General features: G+C 45.5%; 1 protein-coding gene across 1 annotated transcript in view; it reads left to right on the forward strand.

Annotated features, from left to right (window-relative positions):
- The window catches only part of LOC117145575, an 89,038-nt gene that overhangs the window by 68,511 nt on the left and 1,824 nt on the right, over positions 1-18,703 (forward strand). The window contains exons 7-13 of the mRNA XM_033311281.1: positions 2,005-2,678; positions 2,925-3,810; positions 4,256-4,298; positions 12,535-12,606; positions 16,205-16,356; positions 16,462-18,106; positions 18,176-18,662. Of these exons, the coding sequence (XP_033167172.1) occupies positions 2,005-2,678; positions 2,925-3,810; positions 4,256-4,298; positions 12,535-12,606; positions 16,205-16,356; positions 16,462-18,106; positions 18,176-18,662 (3,959 nt within the window). The remainder of the gene's footprint in view (positions 1-2,004; positions 2,679-2,924; positions 3,811-4,255; positions 4,299-12,534; positions 12,607-16,204; positions 16,357-16,461; positions 18,107-18,175; positions 18,663-18,703) is intronic.

Raw genomic sequence — 18,703 nt, forward strand, 5'->3', positions numbered from 1 at the left:
TGGGCATTGAGAACTTTTCTTCTTTATTTTTGGGTGCCTTGATAAAATCGCTAAATTAATCGAGTGTGCGCGGCAAAATATATGATCTTCGGCTTGATAACTAGCCGTAAAATGGTAAAAGTTTTCATTTTTCGATCGGAGTCGGCGCCCGGCTGCCTTTAAATGGCCATATGTTCGATACCCGGCCATGCCCATAAACGCCAATGATCTGGACGCCCAATTAATGCGTCGCCGGCGAGAGTTGGCGGCTCATTAACACGCAGTTCACTCAGATGATCAGATGCTCAGATGGCATCGCCATCGCCATCGCCTTTGCCATCGAGTCGTCTTTATTAATAATTCATAGACACTGCCATAACAGGCTCTCCAGACTGCTCCATAATGCATTACAAATTTGATATCGAAACAGCAACAGATGTGTGTGCATCCGTATCCCAAAGGACGCCCCTTGACTAACTGACTGACTGGCGGATGGACCGCATCCGCATCCTGTGACCATTTCTAGACGGGCGTCGTCTGGTCCGGAGCTGGCAATTACGCTCGATTAGGGGGATCTGTGCAGCTGGCGATCTTAAATATATTTTCGGATTTCAGATCACGAGCACTCTGTCAAAAATTTCAAAATATTGGCACACATATTGCCAAAGTTAATTTGCTTTGCATAGAGAGCATGCTAAAAATCTACAAAATGCACTATAGATGTTTTTATTCTAAAGTCTGTTCTCTGTAACTTAAGTACTATGGGAAGTGATGCTTAAGTGCTTAAATACTTAAACAATAAATTAAGGCACTTGTGGCTGCAATGTTAACTGGAAATGCCTAAACGCTGGGCATTATATTCATGTTTTTATAAAAGCCCAGCCATTTCATATTGATTGCTTTCGGGAACTCGACTGGCAACTCCAATCAGGCTGTGATACACTTTTTTGTGCCTGCAATTTCGCTGGCCAGCGTTTCGCCCAAGGTCCCCAAGGAATTACGCTAACAGAATCAGCAGCAGCAACATCAGCAGCAGCAACAGCAGTGGCAGCAGCAACAGCAGCAGCAGCAGCAACATGCAACGCAGCAACCTGCTGCAGCAGCAACGTTGTGTTCCCGGTTTTTTAAGGCCGTGGCTCGAGGCATAAATACACATTTTTCTCTGCCGATAAATCATTTAAATCAATTTCCGCCTCTTGCCGCTGCAGCCACGATTTTTTCTCCTCCAAATGAGAAAACCAAATTGTCAAACGCTTGCCAAAGGCTTGTAAATCGAGTTGACATAACGCACTTATCCCCCAATAAAACATGACCGTGAATATAGTAGTAGTATAGTAGACATGCAGCTGGTCACCGGGTTCTTAGAACGGCGAATCGGCTGTTATCACACGCGGCTTATAAATCATAAGCCGAAACAATAGGGGAAATGTCTGTGCTAAGTCGGCTTCATTGAGATGCCTTTCCTCGGAAATAAAGAGAAAAAAAGAATGAAAAAAAAATAACTTGTCTTGGCCAAAGATTTGCATAAAATACGTAAATTTCTGCGCTTCTTGCGCGTTCCACTTGACAATGTCTAAAAATTCCGCTGATGTTTCCTTTTTCGCATTGTCCCAGGCTTTTGGCTTTCAGCTTGGGCTTCCCAACAAGGTAGCCCCCCGATTGGATTGGAATCGGAGGCTGGGGCCAGCCAGGTCCACCACGCTCATTATGCATTCAAGGTCCTTGCCCGTGGAGGTTGAGGTTGCGGCCCTCGAAACTGTCAGCGGCACTCAGTGTCGACTTTTCTTTATTAAACCTGACTGACTATATTTTAATAAGTTAACTTGTTCTTCTTCCTGCTGCACTTGCCAAAAGTCGGCCTCCTCTGCTTGAAACTCGGGCCAACTTGAATAAACACAGTTTTTTGTTCTATTAAGAATTATTTATAAACTTAGGTAGTCTTGATATACGTACATTTAATAATTTTTTATAAATTTCTAAATATTTTTAAATCAATTTTCTAAGTGTATTCCCTGCCTCTTCCAGGCCACCATTCCATTGCAATCGTTTTACCTTGATTGCGGACGCAACGAGGCATCGCCGGCAACCAAATCGAATGTTGCCTATATGCGCACCCTGTCGGCGCCGAATGGAGGATTCGCCAGCGGCGGAGGAGGAGGAGGAGCAGCCGGAGGATCTGGTGGTCCAGCACTCCCCCCGCACAGTCAGCGCAAGAGTCTGGCCTGTCCCCCACTTAATGGCCAGGCGGACACAATAACTCCGACACCGGCAACTCATAAGCTGACAAATTTCCAAAGCGCATTAAAAATCGAGGAGATGGCTGCGGCCAAGGGAACGGCGATGGCAACAGGTGAATCGCAACTGGCGACCACCATCGAGGATTTGAAATCTAGGCGACAGCGACAATTGAGCGGCGGCGACATGGAGACAATGCTGGCCTCCCAGCCGATGTCGATGCCAAAACGGGTGGGCATTAATCATGCGGTGCTGACGAGCAGAAATGCCATAACCCCGCCTCCGGCGTCCGCATCATCCGCATCCCAATCAGTCGCGTCCGTTCACTCGGCCAAAGGCTCCTCCTCCGCCGGCACCACACCCGGCTACCTGGTGGATGTGACCAAAAAAGGATCCACATCGACCATTTGGACCTCGGAGGAGTCCATTCTACGCAGCGTTGGCGCCGTCGATGAAGACAATAAGTGAGTGCCAACATTGAGACATTACGCTCGGAAAAATTGTGGGGAGTGCTTGTAACTTAGTATACTTGCTGATCAAAACCCATAACTTTTGAAAGATATAATCTTTAACTTGAGTTCAAAGCACGGGGTCATACTTCTATTTTTCTCTTATTAAATCTTAAAAGCAAGCACTGCAATTTGTTCCGACTGTAATGGATATGCCTTTGAATTGATTTGTCACTGTCTTAATGCACCATCTCTTTGCAGCTCCACATCGTCTTCCTCGGCCTGTGAAGAGGCGACGGGTGTCCTGAGTTCCGGCAAATCGGGCATTTCGCTGGACTCTTCTGGACTGGACAACGATAATAATGAAAGCGGCATCGGCACAGCCACGCCGCCAAAGGATATGTCTCACTACTGGAAGAGCCACCATTTGCAGCACCACCACCATCATCACCACAGGAAGTGCGCCGGAAGTGCCCAGGACAACGAGTCGGTCAGCAGTTTGGAGGCGCTGCGCAAGATGAAGTTCCAGAAGAGCGGTTCGGTGGCCTCCTCCGACGATCCAGATGTCCTCGAAGTCCTTAGCCAATGCGGCAGTGGTGGCGAAGCCAATGAATCACAGGATGACATGTTGGACGAGGAAAAGGATAAGATGAGCAAGTCTCAAGACTATGACGAGATTTGGGATTGCGACTGCACGGATGGGGATGCCAGTAGTGCCAGTGGTGGCGGAGGCGTCACCGCCACCCCAGTGGTTCTGCGACGCAAGTACACCGCACCACCGCCGATTCTGGTGCCCAGAACCCAGAGGAGCCACTCCCTGGACCACTACCATTCACCGCAACCCCTTGTACATCCTCGAAAAGTGCTGCCCATCCACCATCATGCCTTGAAGGGCAAGGAACGTGGACAGTTGTCGCTGGCCTTGCGGCAGGAAACATTCCAGTCACTTCTGAGTCCTTCGGCTACTGCCGCAAATCAGTTACACCACTTTGTGGAGTTGCCATCGCCCAGCAGTGCCTCGCTGCACAGCGGTTTGGGTGATTCTGGTGGCATCCAGGAGCTGTGCACCAAGTCCAACTCGGCGCCGATGCTGCTCAAGGAGCGCGAAATGAGCCGGCGATTCGATAATTTTGAAGCTCAGCATTTGGTGAGTGTCTTGGTAGCGAAAACAACTCGAGGGCAGATCGATTGAATTTTGGATTAGGATTAAACTAGCTTCTTATCATAATCTTGGCCATCAAAGAGTAATGTTTGTTCCAAAGAAGAGTCAATCTGTAATTTAATCCAGTCATTGTTGACTTTAAAAAGCTGTGCTTGTTTGTTAAGATACAGTTTAGCCTTTCGAATTTAAAACTTGTATTCGGATCATTTTTAAAATCTCAGAGTTCCACTTAACTTCTTATTCAGTTCAAGGCAACTTGTACAATTTATCTTGCTTTATTCTTGCCAAGTTCTGAGAAGCTTTCCCGGCAAAGGGCATCCCAATCCGCTTATAGATCCTCCGCAGCACTTATCTACCCGCCCTCGCATCAACTTGATTACCAGACATTAATGGATATTCTCTATACCCCGATCCCTCTTTTTTCCCACAGACGCTGCGCTATTCTCGTTCGCAGAGTGATCGCTATTTAGCAGGTGAGTGAGTAGTGAGTAGTGAATAGTGAATAGTGCTACGTGGAACGAGGAGTCACCAACGAGTTCTCTTTGGCCACAAAACCAGCCGGGCTAAATGAGTTATTTAAATGGCCTGGACCGGGCCGGGACATCAAGGCTGAATGGCTGAATGCCTGATTTGATGCGCCGGTGGTCCTGCCAGCCAATTAGCGGTTTGTTATTAAGCCTGAGTGGTTTATAATAACAGTCTGTCCGAGGGGCTTGATTCATAATTTCTATAATTATTTGTGAGCCTGATCTATATGTGATGGGCTGCCACGAGAAGGAACATATCATACGGTTTTGTTTGGGGCAGCAAATCAATTTCGAACTTTTGCTTTCATTTCGAGCAAACAATTGAAGGGCGGCCGTCATTTAAATTACTTTCATGTTCGCTGTCCGGCAAACGTGAATATCGAGAGCACCAGCAAACGGCTCTTTTTGCGAATTTCCAACACTTCCGTCAACACTTCACTACAAATGGCACCATCCCAAACCCAATCCCCAACCGAAAATGGCTGTCAATCTGTCAATTCCGCACACCATATTGTCCAAACACCCAATGGCGGACGAACACTGGGAAAAAATAGTGCACGAGTCCAAATATAATGTTAATATTCATAGGAATATCAGTGAAGACTTTCACCAAGATTCCTCTGAAGGTCAGAGAAATACATCCCCCTAAGCTTAATCTAAAAAATCCTATGCAATAGAAGTTTTAGTAATATATATCATTAAACTCCAACTTATGGTGGTCCTATCTGAAAGTTCAATAATTGGATCGGAATACCATTTGCTGAGGGTTTTGCTTTGTGTACATAGACATATCTATCCACACATATTGCCTCTTGACCAAAGCCCGACGGTTGATGATGATGATGATGGTGTGATGGCACTCTTTGTGCTAAAAATGGCGTATAAATGAATGGGAGAACAAAAATTGAATCACAAACTGGACGACGAAGTGTCCTCCAGTGGCTGTTGGAGCTCTCATTCAATTTCGCATTTTTTGCAGCCTGACTGCCCCCAACGAATTATGCACATACAAAGCAGGTCGGAGCAATCTTGGCCAGTGACGTCAGTGTGGTGGGGGCGGGAAAATGTGGGAGAGAGTGGTGGAGAGCGGGAGATGGTCATTTCATGACCATTATCTGAGTGTTTGCTTGCCATTTCCGAGCTCGCTGACGTCATTACAATGACGTTTTTTCGACCAGCACATGCCCTCCGAAAAGGTCGTGGCCTTTAGTCGGGTTTATCATACGTACTCACGCGTATTTATATTGCCAATTTAATGTGTGCCACTGCATTGCCCATACGCTCTGTTGTCCGTAATGACAGGCTTTAAGGAGAGCCACCTCCCAGCTTATTGTTATATCTGAACGGAAGCTGACTTCCCAAGTGGCCTGCTCTGTTGTTGTTTGCTTTATTGAAAAGATTAACACGCTTGCAATACATCAAGATTTATAAATGTTATTGCACAAGTACAAATTACCCGCATTTATATGGTATTGCATATATAAATCTGCTCATCGTCGGAGCAAATATATGCGGACTTATGGAATACACGAGCATGTGTCCATGTCGTGTTCCGTGTTCCGCACCAAGTCACGCCCAAAAAAACAGATAGACAACAGTGGGAGTAGATTAATGACAATTAATATACACGAGTGACTTGCCAATGATTTCTGCTCACAATTTTCCTGTTTAACCAATTATTCTGGTCCACAAGAGAAAAAAAAATGGGCTTGTTTCTCCGTGCAAGTTGTGTAAAGCAAACGTGATCCTTAAACAAACGTATTGCAGCTGTCTGTAAACAATGGGCTTACACTTCTACGATTAGAATTGTTCTCGATAACTGAGACCCATTGGTGATATCAAACAAATGTGCGGCTGTATCATCAAACCTTCTCCAGACACAATAATACCATTTATTCAACTCTCCATAAATCATAAAACCAAGCAAAAGCTTAACCTTGAGCACACTCAAGCGCACTCGTAAACAGTGAAAAAAAAAATAAACTGTGCCAAACCAACTGTGCACAAAGAACACAGCCACGCCCACTTCGCACCCGCACACCACCGCCGCCCACATTACTTTCAGTAGAGCAACAGGTGCGGTTGTCGGTGTCTTGAAACTTTCACATGCCAACGTATAAATTTTAATGAATGCCTCATAAAACAAAAACAGGGAAAACGAAGAAAAATAAGTAAAACGACTATAACATAAGCTTACATTGCCCTGCCGCACAGAGAGTCCTTTTGGCGAACATGGAAATGAAATAAGCATCATCAACATGACAGTTATTCATTTATTTATTTATTTGTTCGCCCGTGGCCCTGGCCAACTAACCACAGAAAATAATAATAAGCGATTGTGGCGCCGATAACTCTATGTTATACGCGGCTCAGGAAGTGGCCCATTCCACCGACCATTTTCGGCTAACAATACCTTTGGGCCCTTGAATAAGCACGAGAAGAACGGCAGCTGAAATGGCAGCAGCAGCAGCAGGAGCAACACAACAGAACATCCATGTTGCTCATACGCCCCGTTGTTCATACGCCCCGTGCGCCCGTTCTGTTCGCTCGCTCGTTTCCGTTGCTTCGGGCGGACGATGAGAAATCGTGCGGTCGGCTCGCCATTTTCAGATGGAAAAACGAGCCCCGTTGCAAATTCATTAGTGCTCTTACAGGCGCCGTGCACGGTTGTCGATACTCGTGGCCGCAGCGAGTGGGAAAACTCGGGTGGAGCGCGTCGACGCCGCCGACTTAAAGCCAAACCAAAACACAAATATCAAATCAAAATAAATAGCTTTGAAAAAAAGGAAGAGAGCGGATGCTCAGATTTTAGTGTGCATTGTGTGCTTGAAATGGAGTGCATTTTAGTGTAATTTTTTACCAAACAATACAGGAAAATCCGCCCGAAACGGCTGTTAGTTAATTATTTTCGCTCGGAGTAATCACACTTGTGGGTGCTTTTCAAGACGGCGCTGCCGAAACTGGCCAATATGCAACGTCGCATGTCCATCACCATACGCGAGTACAAGTTCTTCAGGAGCTTCTCGCAGAAGTTCGAGAACTGGCCAAAACGCAAGGCCGAGGCGTTATGGCGGAAAATGCGCGAACGCAAGATTGCAGGTGAGCAGAAATTGGCAGTTGCTGACCACCAAGCTAAAGCACTGAAGCAAGAGGAGTTCCTTTGACCTAAATTGAAGGGTAGAAATGCATAGCCTTTAAAGTCATTATACCTATATAACAAAACCCAATTAATGTTTCATAAAATTATCATTTTCTGTTCAGTAAAATCAGTCCAATAAAATAGTTTTTATAACTATCCCCATTCCTTATTGCATAGTTACAGCCTTTGCATTAACTGCAGTTTTCTCCATCCAGTCACCATTTTTTTTCAGTGTTGCCCTGCTTCAAGGGCAATTTCGTTTTGCCCGATAGAAAGTTATTAAATACTTTGTTTACAATTATGGAAATATGCGAGAGTCTGGATCATTGTGTTTCTAATGGCTGGAATGCGCGCGCGCCACTCGCACCGCCAGCAATTGGCTGTTTATGGTTTTTCGGCACCCCACAAGGGGATCCTCCCACTCCTTCGATCCACTCCTTCCCCACATCGATTTTGGCCGTTTATTTTTGGTAATGGGAATGCGGGGCACGGCTATTTCCAGTGCGCAGCTTGTACTTATCAGTCGACGCCTCGCATTTAAATCGAATTATTCGCATCGCCCGTTTTGGGATTATGTGTATCAATATGGTGGAAGATATGGCAACAAGTGCTGCGCCTTCTACTCTGTCACTAGCATTCCGTCAGTCAGTCAACCATCATTCGGTCATCCAGTCAGTCAGTCAATGTCCCCGCTATGTGCATATGATATATCCATTCCGCCACTGACCATCGGTCGTCATCATCATAATCATCATCATCATCCACCGGTTTCGCCGTTTTCTTTACACTCTAGTGAAATTGCGCGCCAGTCAAGCAAAGCCATTCATTTAAATAAAGAAAATTGTTTGCGTGTAGTAATAAATGGAAAAAAATTATTATACAATTAATATGTATGTACGTGAACAAGTAAAAAATGCGGGAAATTGTTTTAATTATAACTCGTACCTGCCTCCACGCTTCGTGCCTCCAAAAAAGCAAAATTTATGAATATGATGCTTAAAATGTATATACAAAATGAAATGGCCAAAATGGAGAAGCATTTTTATGGTTGATACGATTTCTCTGTTCTTTAATTCGATCCCTTGGGGAAATCTCATAACGAACCACCTGTAAGCCACCAGCATTTTCCGCTGCTCAGATTCATTTCCATTTTCCTTTGCCATTTTTGGGTTATAACAACGTATAAACTTTCCATTCTTGTTCGCCGCTTTATTTTGTTTTGCTTAATTCGGTTATTGTTGTTTGATTATTTTTCTTGCGAATGCGAAATTCGTTTATTTTCATTGTGTGCAAACGGCGCTCGGCAGGAAGCATGCCGCATATAATACGCTGACATTAAAAACACATTAAAAGCTCAATGATCTGTTATATTTGGCCAACGAATTCGCCAAGGGGCTCCCAGCTACTTGGCCCCTAATTACATTGAGGGCCCCAAACGGTTGCCCCCAGCGAAGTGAGCAGCTCCACCCATCGGTTGCCGTTGTTGAGTTCACAGCAAATTAAACTGACTAGCTGCTGCTCCAGGCACTTGTTGCACCCATTGGCAGGCCAGTAAGGGAGTTGGTTAGAAGTAGGGAGAGCTGGGCTTATGGCCCAGAAATGTTATAAATAGCCATATCCTTTTAGCAGGCAACTGGCAGCAGGCTTTTGAGTGCCCAGTGAAGAGGAAAGGAGTGTGCACATGTCTATTTATGTTCTCCTGGCCTAGCCCAAAGACTCTATTTTGAAAACCAAACTGAAAACGGAAAACTGAAAACGGAATATTACAAGTTCACAGGCATGGACTGCTATTTCTGGGTTGCAATTTATAATTAATAATCCACTTTAGCCAAGCATTCTCTTTGATGGCTCAGCAACATCAACAAGGTGACTGAAATTTATGTTCCTCCTGACATTTGAATGCAATGCCAGACAATAAAACATCCGCGGCGCTTGTTTTGCCAATGGCCAGTTGGCCATTAATTAATGGCACGACACCTACGACAATTATTTATCTAATGGGAAGTAGGAACGTACTCGATTCATTTGGATCTACCACCGGCATTCGCTGTAAAATTGCATTGTTTTTGGCTCCTGGGGCGATGTAATTTACTGTTTATATGGCAGCATAATTGGCATATGAAATCGTTTAGCGGCAAATTAATGAAATTGCTGAATAATGTTTCGGCCAGCCTGTGGCAATTGAATTAGCTATCAATTAGTGTCAACCAAAATCGATTTGCAATTTATGTAGATAGAATCGTAGCATGTTTTTCCGCACTAAGGTCGAAGCTTTTACAGCATTTGTTTTCGTTCACTTAATTATATTAAGCCAGCTTAAAGTTTTAGCTATGCGTAACAAAAGGCCTCGGCGTTATGGAAACGGATGCCACAGAGACCAAATCCTTTACATAACCAAGTCGGTCGGTAAACGCTCTTGTCTGTCATCCGCATACAATGTCATCTCGCTCAGCTTGACTGCATTTTTCTGGAGCACACACACACACACTCGTATTCTGGAGTGGAAATGCGTGTCACTGACACGCACCCACACAGTGAGAAGAAGAATTTTCCAGGCGAAGGATAGAGTCTGCGGCAATTGTGTTAGGAACTTTGCTTTCATTGACACTTTCCTTTCCTCTTCTCCACAGAAAACAGAATCAGAACGCTGGCCTGACTTCTACGCATTGTGGTTCTTGTGGGCGCCTTTTGAAATCAATGCAAATTTTAATTGAAAATTTAAACAAATTTAGTAGACAACATGCTTAAACTAAAGCAAGAAAGGCGTCTTCAATTAATCCCGTGTCAAAGGCGATATTATGTATGCAAAGTGGCGAGACAAAGGAGAATAAGTTCAAAGATAAGCTTGGCGAAAACTCATTTCTAAATGGAGAATTAAATTGATTAAATTTTAAAGTCCATATTAACGCAACTTAAGTTTTCACATTTCTGAGACAAAATTTGTGTTTTTATTATTAGCAATTTTCTGGAAATGAAATAAAACCCTAATTATTTCTGGTCATGAAATTCAATATCACGTAGATAATCATCAGCGTTTTTGAAGAGCAAAGTTCACAGTACGCATAAAAGAATGTGTTTTTGTTTTAAACGCCAACGGCGGAAGGCAGTCTGCCTGGCATTTTATACACTTTCGAATTAGCCTTAAGGTCAGAACGGTACATCGTGGACGGTACACCGGTGATCAGCATCGTCTCATGTTCCAAACGCCCCCAAACTCCCACTGCACACACACACACTCGTTGTTTGGGTCCATCAGAATAATTATTATCCTGAGCACAGGTGAGGTTCATGAATTTACGCGTCGCTTGTTTGGAAATGTTTAAAGGCGTCGCTGGCTTCGGTGAAAGACGGGGGGGAAATGCTGTCCAAAGGACAATAAGGACAACAACTGGGCGGCACTGTGTACGTGTGTGCGTGTGTGGGTAAACACGTTCAAATATTGAACCTGACGCAATAAGCTGTGAGTGAACCTTTTATACACACAACACACACACACACCTCCACATTGTTTTACTCGCTTTAAATGGCTTTTGGATGAGTTTGCGCCCGCGACGTCAACGCGGCGTATGCGTAATTTATACCACGCTCGAGTGGCATTTACAGAGAAATAATACTGCCAAGTTGGCAATTGCGGGATAATTAATGCAGGATAGTAATTATGTCTACTGACTCCATAATTGCAAACACGAGTGGAAAAACAAAAGTCACGCTTTTGATTACATTTTCTGCTTAAAAAACATTTAAAATATCTGTTGTTATTATTTAAGTTGACTTCAATACTAAGAACTTTGTGATCAAGTGAATGATTCAAGACTTTAATAAATAAGATAGTACTTTTCTTATAAAGAAGTCAATTTGAGGGCACACAAGTAGTCCAAGTAATAGTCCTAATCATAGACATGTAACCACATATGTTGCGCCATTCCCACCCACAGGTCCACCCGCCTGTCGCTCCAGCGGATACAGTGGGCACGGAGGAGCTGGCCGGGTGCCAAGATCCGCTGGAAGCGGGTCATGCGTCCGGCCAGCAGCTGTCAGAATGCCAGCAGCATAAATCGATGTCCAAGGGGTTGCTCTCGTTTATAAATAACTGCAAAGACAGTGGGAAATGGAAGGAAACCTGGACAGGTGCCCCCATATTCGCTCCATTGGCCCGTTTGCCGTTGCCGTTGCCTTTGCCGTTTTGCCGGTGGTATCGGCATCCTCGTGCAAGTTAATCGCTTGCAAAACTCAATAATAATTCACTCAGCAACAACCCCCCCGTTTTCGACATAGGTTCCATATTTTCCTGCTGCCAGTAAGCAGCCGGAAACTGTTTCATGTTGTCGCTCAGCCTGATTAAAAATCAATAGCTCTGTCGCCCGATCCTGTTACTCAAATTGAACCAGGCTAAAATAACAAAAATAAATAATGCCAAAGCAAAAGCAAAAGCTGAGCAGATTAGCATTTAAAATAGCTGAGGCCAAGTGCCATTGGCTTCCTTTGTTTCACTGGCGAACTGGCTGGGATTCGATTTGAATTCATTGGGCTCGTAGAGACTCATAAAAGTGTATGACTTACATTTGTAACTTGCGGTTCAATGCGTTTTCTTTGTCTTTTGTCCTCAAATTAGCCCGGCATAAATAAGCAATTTTATCCCTCTGAGTTTGCAAAATCCATTATTATCTCCGAAAATCCCACTCCTCTGAAGCTTTTACTTTCGCGACGCTTTAGCTGAAGGTAAAATCGCAGGCGATGCAACAATTTAGGACCATGACCAACCGCAGCCGCATCATTTAAAAACCGTCAACTCCATTTCGGTCGGCTTACAACGTAATCCATCATGTGACCCTGAAAATGGCTGAACTGGACAATGGCCAGACTTTGGTGATGGCTTCTTGACCAGGCCGCTTCTTAATTGGTTTTGCTGGCCGGTCGGATTGAATTTGGTGGGGCAAAAAGGATTCGCTCGGCAACTTAATTACAATTAATTTAATTCGCTGCCTCGGTCGCGTATACGCAATATGAAAACTCATATTCATCCTGCATTTTCCTCTCTTGCAGAAATCGAAGCTGTGGAGGCTTGCAAATGGCTGCGAGCTGCAGGTTTTCCGCAATATGCACAGATGTACGAAGGTAAGTGCGAACCACAACCCCAAACTCCCCCCATTACGCACATCCGTTTTGCGCTGCACTGAGCAAAAAAGCGTTAGAAATAATTGAGTTGACCATTAAGGGACTTCTTGCTTGAAGACTCACTGCCTCCCCTTAAGCTTCCTAATGCAAGATTTTAATAAGTTTCCCCGCTCCACTTTGCAACTCCCTATTTCCCGCAGTGCATGTCGTGTCAGCATGCTTTTGCCCCTGGGGGCGTGGCAGGCTGGTGGTCGGTAATTGATGGTCTCGTCATCGGCGGTGACGCAGCAGCAACAGCAGAAACGGCGACCAAGGCACTTGACCAACATGCCATTTAGTCTTGTGTGTTTAACGCTCTCCAAGTGGCAGTTTATTAATTGTATTACACGAACTTTCACTTTCGCCCGCTGCCCAGAGCCCAAGTGGGGGAAATAAAACAAAAAAAGAAAAAAACAAAATGGGCCAAAGACGACAAAACATTTATGACGTGGCAACAATCGAGAACAATTTAAGTGCCGCCTCACGACGTCTAAAGATTTCAACACCAAGCAAACCGGACAAAGAGCTGCGCTGAACATGATAGTGAAAATTGATATCCCAAACACGCGGCACAAACGGCGACAACAATTAGGCTGAATGGATCCCGATGGATGGATACCCGTACCGATCCCAACCGATCCGATGCGTTCCAATCCAATTCTATCCAAGTCCTTTCAAGCGAAAACGAAAGCCCAGCTACGCCTACCTAAGGGATAAGGGCAATCTTGAGAATTCAACCCAAAGCAAGGCACAAAAAAAAATACATAAGAGACCAGGCAAAAACTCGTGAAGCAGCCAAACTGAGATAAAATATAATAAAAGGCTAAAGGACACGCAGGCCAAAAGAATTTATGAGGACCACCTTCGTAAAAAAAAACCCGCACAGAACCGAAAATTAAAATGGTTTCGGTTTTTTTCGTTTTATTTTTTATTTTTTTTCGTTTGCGTTAAGAAAGGGCTTTGGCCTTTGAAGAGGGGCTAACCGAAAACTACAACCGCCAGTTCATAAGTTCATTGACCCCGCGCAAGCTGCATATTTATTTGACTTCCTTAATCGCAAGCGAAGGCGACCCTTCTTCTCCGGCGCATTTGTCGCAACGCATTTAACGCCCGGAGGCCTCGCAGATTGATGAGCCCGCTAAGATCTGCAGCGATTCAAACAAACAAACCCGAAAAGTACATTCTTAAGCCCAAAAAGTTCGCCGACTTCATTTGAATTATGGCCAAAGAGTCAGTGAAGCCAGAAGAACACCAAAACGCGCTGGGCAAAAAGTGAATCTGAAATGGAGAGCCTGCAATTTGGGCATGTCCGCAGGCGCCCTGTCGCCGACCTTGAAATATGCGAATTGTATTGCATAAATTCGAGAAAGAAAAAACCCAGTGAAAAAGGCACTCAGAGAAACCAGATACATTTTTCAATTTCACCTGTTGGCAGTCATATGTGATTCTTAGAAAAATATGACACTCGAAGCTTACTGAATACATTAATCACGGGAATAATTGTTTATTTATAATCACTCCCGCCTGCTGTCGTTTTTGAGAACTCACTGACAATAAGGGTTATTTCTATACTTAGAATATATTTTTTCTTGAGTGATTTAAGCCAAAACGTATGGAATAATTTGTGCGCACATTTAAACTGGAGCCCAACCCAGAACCGTAGCTTCAATTCCAATCCCAATCCCATCTGCATGACCATCTTCTTCTGACCGGGGACAACATGATAAATGCGTATTTTAATGAGTTTCGTGTAAACAAGGCAGCGGCGCATGCGCAGATAGCTGCTCAAATTTCCATTGCATTTGGTGGATTCTTTTGCCGTTTTGGCTCTGCAAATTAAAATGCCGTAGGTGTGTAAGTTGCTCGCTGCACTGTCATTCGATTTTGGCTCCGGGTTCGTGGACTTGGGGCTGCTGAAAGGAGGTGTTCCAGCTGTAAGCGACTGTTAATTTGCCCAGGGAACCCAGGACCGAGTGCTTTTCGCCAGCCTTTGTTTGCCTTTTTGCTCACTTCTTGCACTCACATTACTCACCGAAAGTGGCAGACTTAATTCGAGGGTGTGACCTGCGCCAGGCCAGGATCATATGGGAGTGCTTAAGAGGGCAATAAGAGCTCATGAGGCATGGCAATCGATTTTTTGGTCCAAAGGAACCGGTTCGCCTGGGAGCGAAATGCCAAGACACGGAACTTGAGGAGTGGTAAAAATAAATCACTCGTGATCCCGTAAACTATCACATATTTACCATCCAGTTTCCAATTTTATTGGTATTTTGTAAGTCCTTTCAGCGAAACATTGCTTTCCAAGTTAAATTCTGTGCCCATTGATATATGCCCTGAAAAGTTCATATCGAACTATCAGCCAAAGTCTAAACAATAATTATTTCGTGGAGACCCCATAAAGATCTATATTCGAATGAAATCTGCATCCTAATTTAGATTCCAGGCTAATTGCTTCTATATTTTCCCAAAAACAGCCATAAATTGTTCCTAATTACAGTCGAATTTCACTGCAATCTGCGTCATTGGCTGAGAAAAAAGATTAATCATATAATTGGCCCAATAAACGATTTCCCTTCCCCCCCGTTTTACACTCTCGTGTAAACTGTGAAAAGCCCCGAAGAAGAAAAAAAAAACAAAAAGCGGCTGAAAGTTACACCGACTTCCCAAATAATTCCGATCTGACGTCAGCCAATTGTACTAGCACGTAACTCCCAATGGATTATCGAACACTTGGTGGCACTGGCACACTTCGTTCGGTGTTTATGTTTACACCAGGGCTTTGGCTTTCAATTAGAAACTAAACACACACAATACTCACTTGACTGTTTGAAGAGGAGCATCCGAAATGGTCTTATAAATACGCAGCAGGGCCAAGAGTACGGAAAGAATGGCGCTGGAGGAGCGTAAACAAAACTATAAAAAGCTTCCCTCATGAAAGGAGAGAAAGGAACGAGTTGGGGCGTTACTTTCGAGCCGAAAGTTCAACAAACCATGAATGGCTTTTCTAGAAGAACAAAATATTGTTGTAATGCTAACAATATTTGTGCAAACAATGCTGCTTTTCCAGGCAGCCAGTGCATCCTACGGATGTCGAGCAGTACTCGTATTATCGCATTATCGCAGCTGCAGATGCAAATGTATATGTATCTGTATCTGCGGTATTGCAGTATCGCTGCTTTATTCGTATCCATGTGACGCGTCGCGACATATGTAAACGTCTGGGTATAATCTTTTCTTTATAATTTTTTCTTGTTTTTTTGTTGGACGAGGCGGCGGTCGCCTTGGAACTTGATTTCCTACGTGCGAATTGGCCACGCAAATATGTGGAAAAACGCTGTGAAAATTCAGCTGCCCGATGTGGCAGACTACTATATATCGCATGTACCGAAGCAACCCGACTCGTACCCGTTTAATGATCGCTGGCGCCATAGGCGTTCGACTTTTCAGGTTTCTCAATTAGAATTTCACGCGTCGTCGAGACGAGCGGTCGCAAAATCTTACACTTCACTTCAACCAGCCAAGAGAGGTCCTTTTTACGAGAATTACCTTGCTTTTGCAGATCATCAGTTCCCGATCGATCTGAACAATGTAGCCAAAGATCACACCAATCTCGAGAACGATCAGCTGCAGTCCCTCTACCGCCGGCTCTGCGTCCTCAATCGTTGTGCCACCATGCGGCTGGACCAATCGCACAAACCGCAAACACCACAGGTAAGGATGTAGACCCGCAAGGATGTTGTAACACTTAACATTATTTAATTATTTAATATAGCAATATAACTGAACCTTTACTTTTAATCACTTAACTCCACTTAGCAAAAGGAGGAATCGGATGACGAGAACTTCGCTTTGAGCGAGCACTGGACATTCCAACCGCACATTCGCCGCTGGTCGCGGATTGGGGAGATGGGCCTGGAACTGCCGCCCCCGGGACTTTTGAGCCTGAACGTGGAGAAGACGGAGAGTTCGTCGAAGGAGTCGAGTCCGGATCGCTTCGAAGAAGATGGTGCTGGCATCACACTGGTGATACCGGGCTGCAGCAAGGCCGGTGGAATACCCAACGATGGATCTTCGTTGGGCGAGGGATCCGATAGCGGTCGCTTGAGGAGAAGTGGCAGCGAAAGGATCAAGGATCAGGCCAAGGCCTTGTTGAGAAGAGTGGAGTCCATCAAGTCGCGACGTCGCAAGCGACAGAATCGCGAAAATGTGGTCATCAGTGGGCCGACAGTACTGGACCTCTCGCAGTTTGGCCAGAGGAGCAGTTTGCGCAAACCGGATGCCGTATATTCCACCCCGCCCTCGCCATCGGCCCTCAGCCCCATGCACACATTCCCCAAGGCGCCGTTCTTCGGCAACGACCTTAAAGTGCCCAGTCACAGCGATAATTTCCTGAGTCCCAATCGCTCCAGTCCCAAGAGAACGCCCACTACTCCGCGTTCGATGAGGACCAGTCCGTTACACTTCTTCTCCAGTCCCATGTCGCAACTGAAGGAGGGCAAGTCCGATGATTCGTCGTCGTACTACAGTGACAGTCAGGAATCGTCCACGGGTGGCAAGTTATCCCTGCGAAAACCCTCAAAGGCTCGCAGATTCCTGCAGCGCACGGGAAAAGTCGATGATATAGGCGCGCATTCAGATTCCGAGTGTCATCAGGGACGCAAGCTCCTTATAAAGGATGCCAACTCCAATACCACAGAAGTTAAGGTGAAGAAACTGACCCGCGGAGGATCACTGAACCTGGGCAAGGATCCCAAGAAACGGGATGGTTTCCGATCGTCATCCTTCCGATCACGCAGCACCTCACGCAAGGAGGCCAAGAATGATGAGGATGCGGCTGGTGCAACCACAAATGGTGGATCGAAGCGACAGCCTGTGGTTCGCTGGCATAGTTTCCAGATGGAGGAGCGCCCCAATATGATATTCCGCAAATGTTTCTCCAAGAAAATCGAGCCTCTGCAGGAAGATGCCGGAGGAATGCCATTTGCCGCCATGTCGGCGGGTCAGCTGCAAATAATCCGCAAGCTGGCACTGGTCACTCTTACCGGCCACATGGAGCGATACTGTCCATCTCATCGCTCGGGCTGGAACTGGGAACTGCCCAAGTTCATCAAGAAGATAAAGATGCCGGACTACAAGGACAAGAAAGTATTCGGAGTGCCACTGCTCATGATTCTCCAGCGAAGTGGACAGACCCTTCCATTGGCTGTGCGAGCTGCATTCCGCTGGCTGCAGCTAAACGCACTCGATCAGGTGGGAATTTTCCGGAAAAGCGGTGGAAAGTCGCGTATCATGAAGCTGCGCGAGCAAATCGAAGTCACCGATTCCACTGCCGAGTGCATGGATGTCTTTGATCTGCAACAGGCCTACGATGTGGCCGATATGCTGAAACAGTATTTCCGCGAGCTGCCCGAATCCCTGCTGACCACCAAGATGTCTGAGACCTTCGTGGCCATCTTTCAACGTAAGTAAAGAAAGAACAAAATTGGTATTAAACGGAATGTTTTTAATGATTTAATTTTCAAATCTTTAGATCTCCCGGCTGAAGTGCGACTAGATGCAGTGCAATGTGCCGTGCTCCTGCTGCCCGATGAAAATCGTGAAATCCTGTACGTGCTGCTCGAGTTCCTGACTATTGTGGCGGCCAACTCGCAGCAGAACCAAATGACCAGCAACAATCTGGGCGTGTGCCTGGCCCAATCCATTTTCCACTCGTCCATTTCGACGGGTTCCGCTTCCGTATCCGCCTCGCCACGTCGCAAAGGCAAGGGATCCGGAATGCCGGACATGAAGGAGCTGGCGGAGGCGAAGGCCTCCCACGAATGCCTGTCCTTCATGATCGAGCACTACAAGCAGATCTACACGGCGGCCAAGGAAAAGCTGAGCAAGTGCAACTTCAGCTACATGGAGGAGTCGAAGCCACTTCCTTTGGAGGCGCTGGGCGAGGGTATGCAGTTCCACAACTGGCGGGGATACCTGTACGAGTGCACCAGTGCCACCATCAAGGAGGGTCGCGAAAAGTAAGTTACCTTAAATTAGGTATAGGTGTTCATTTTATTAA

Source organism: Drosophila mauritiana, chromosome 3R (genome assembly GCF_004382145.1).
Source record: "Drosophila mauritiana strain mau12 chromosome 3R, ASM438214v1, whole genome shotgun sequence".
Classification (NCBI taxonomy): domain Eukaryota; kingdom Metazoa; phylum Arthropoda; class Insecta; order Diptera; family Drosophilidae; genus Drosophila; species Drosophila mauritiana.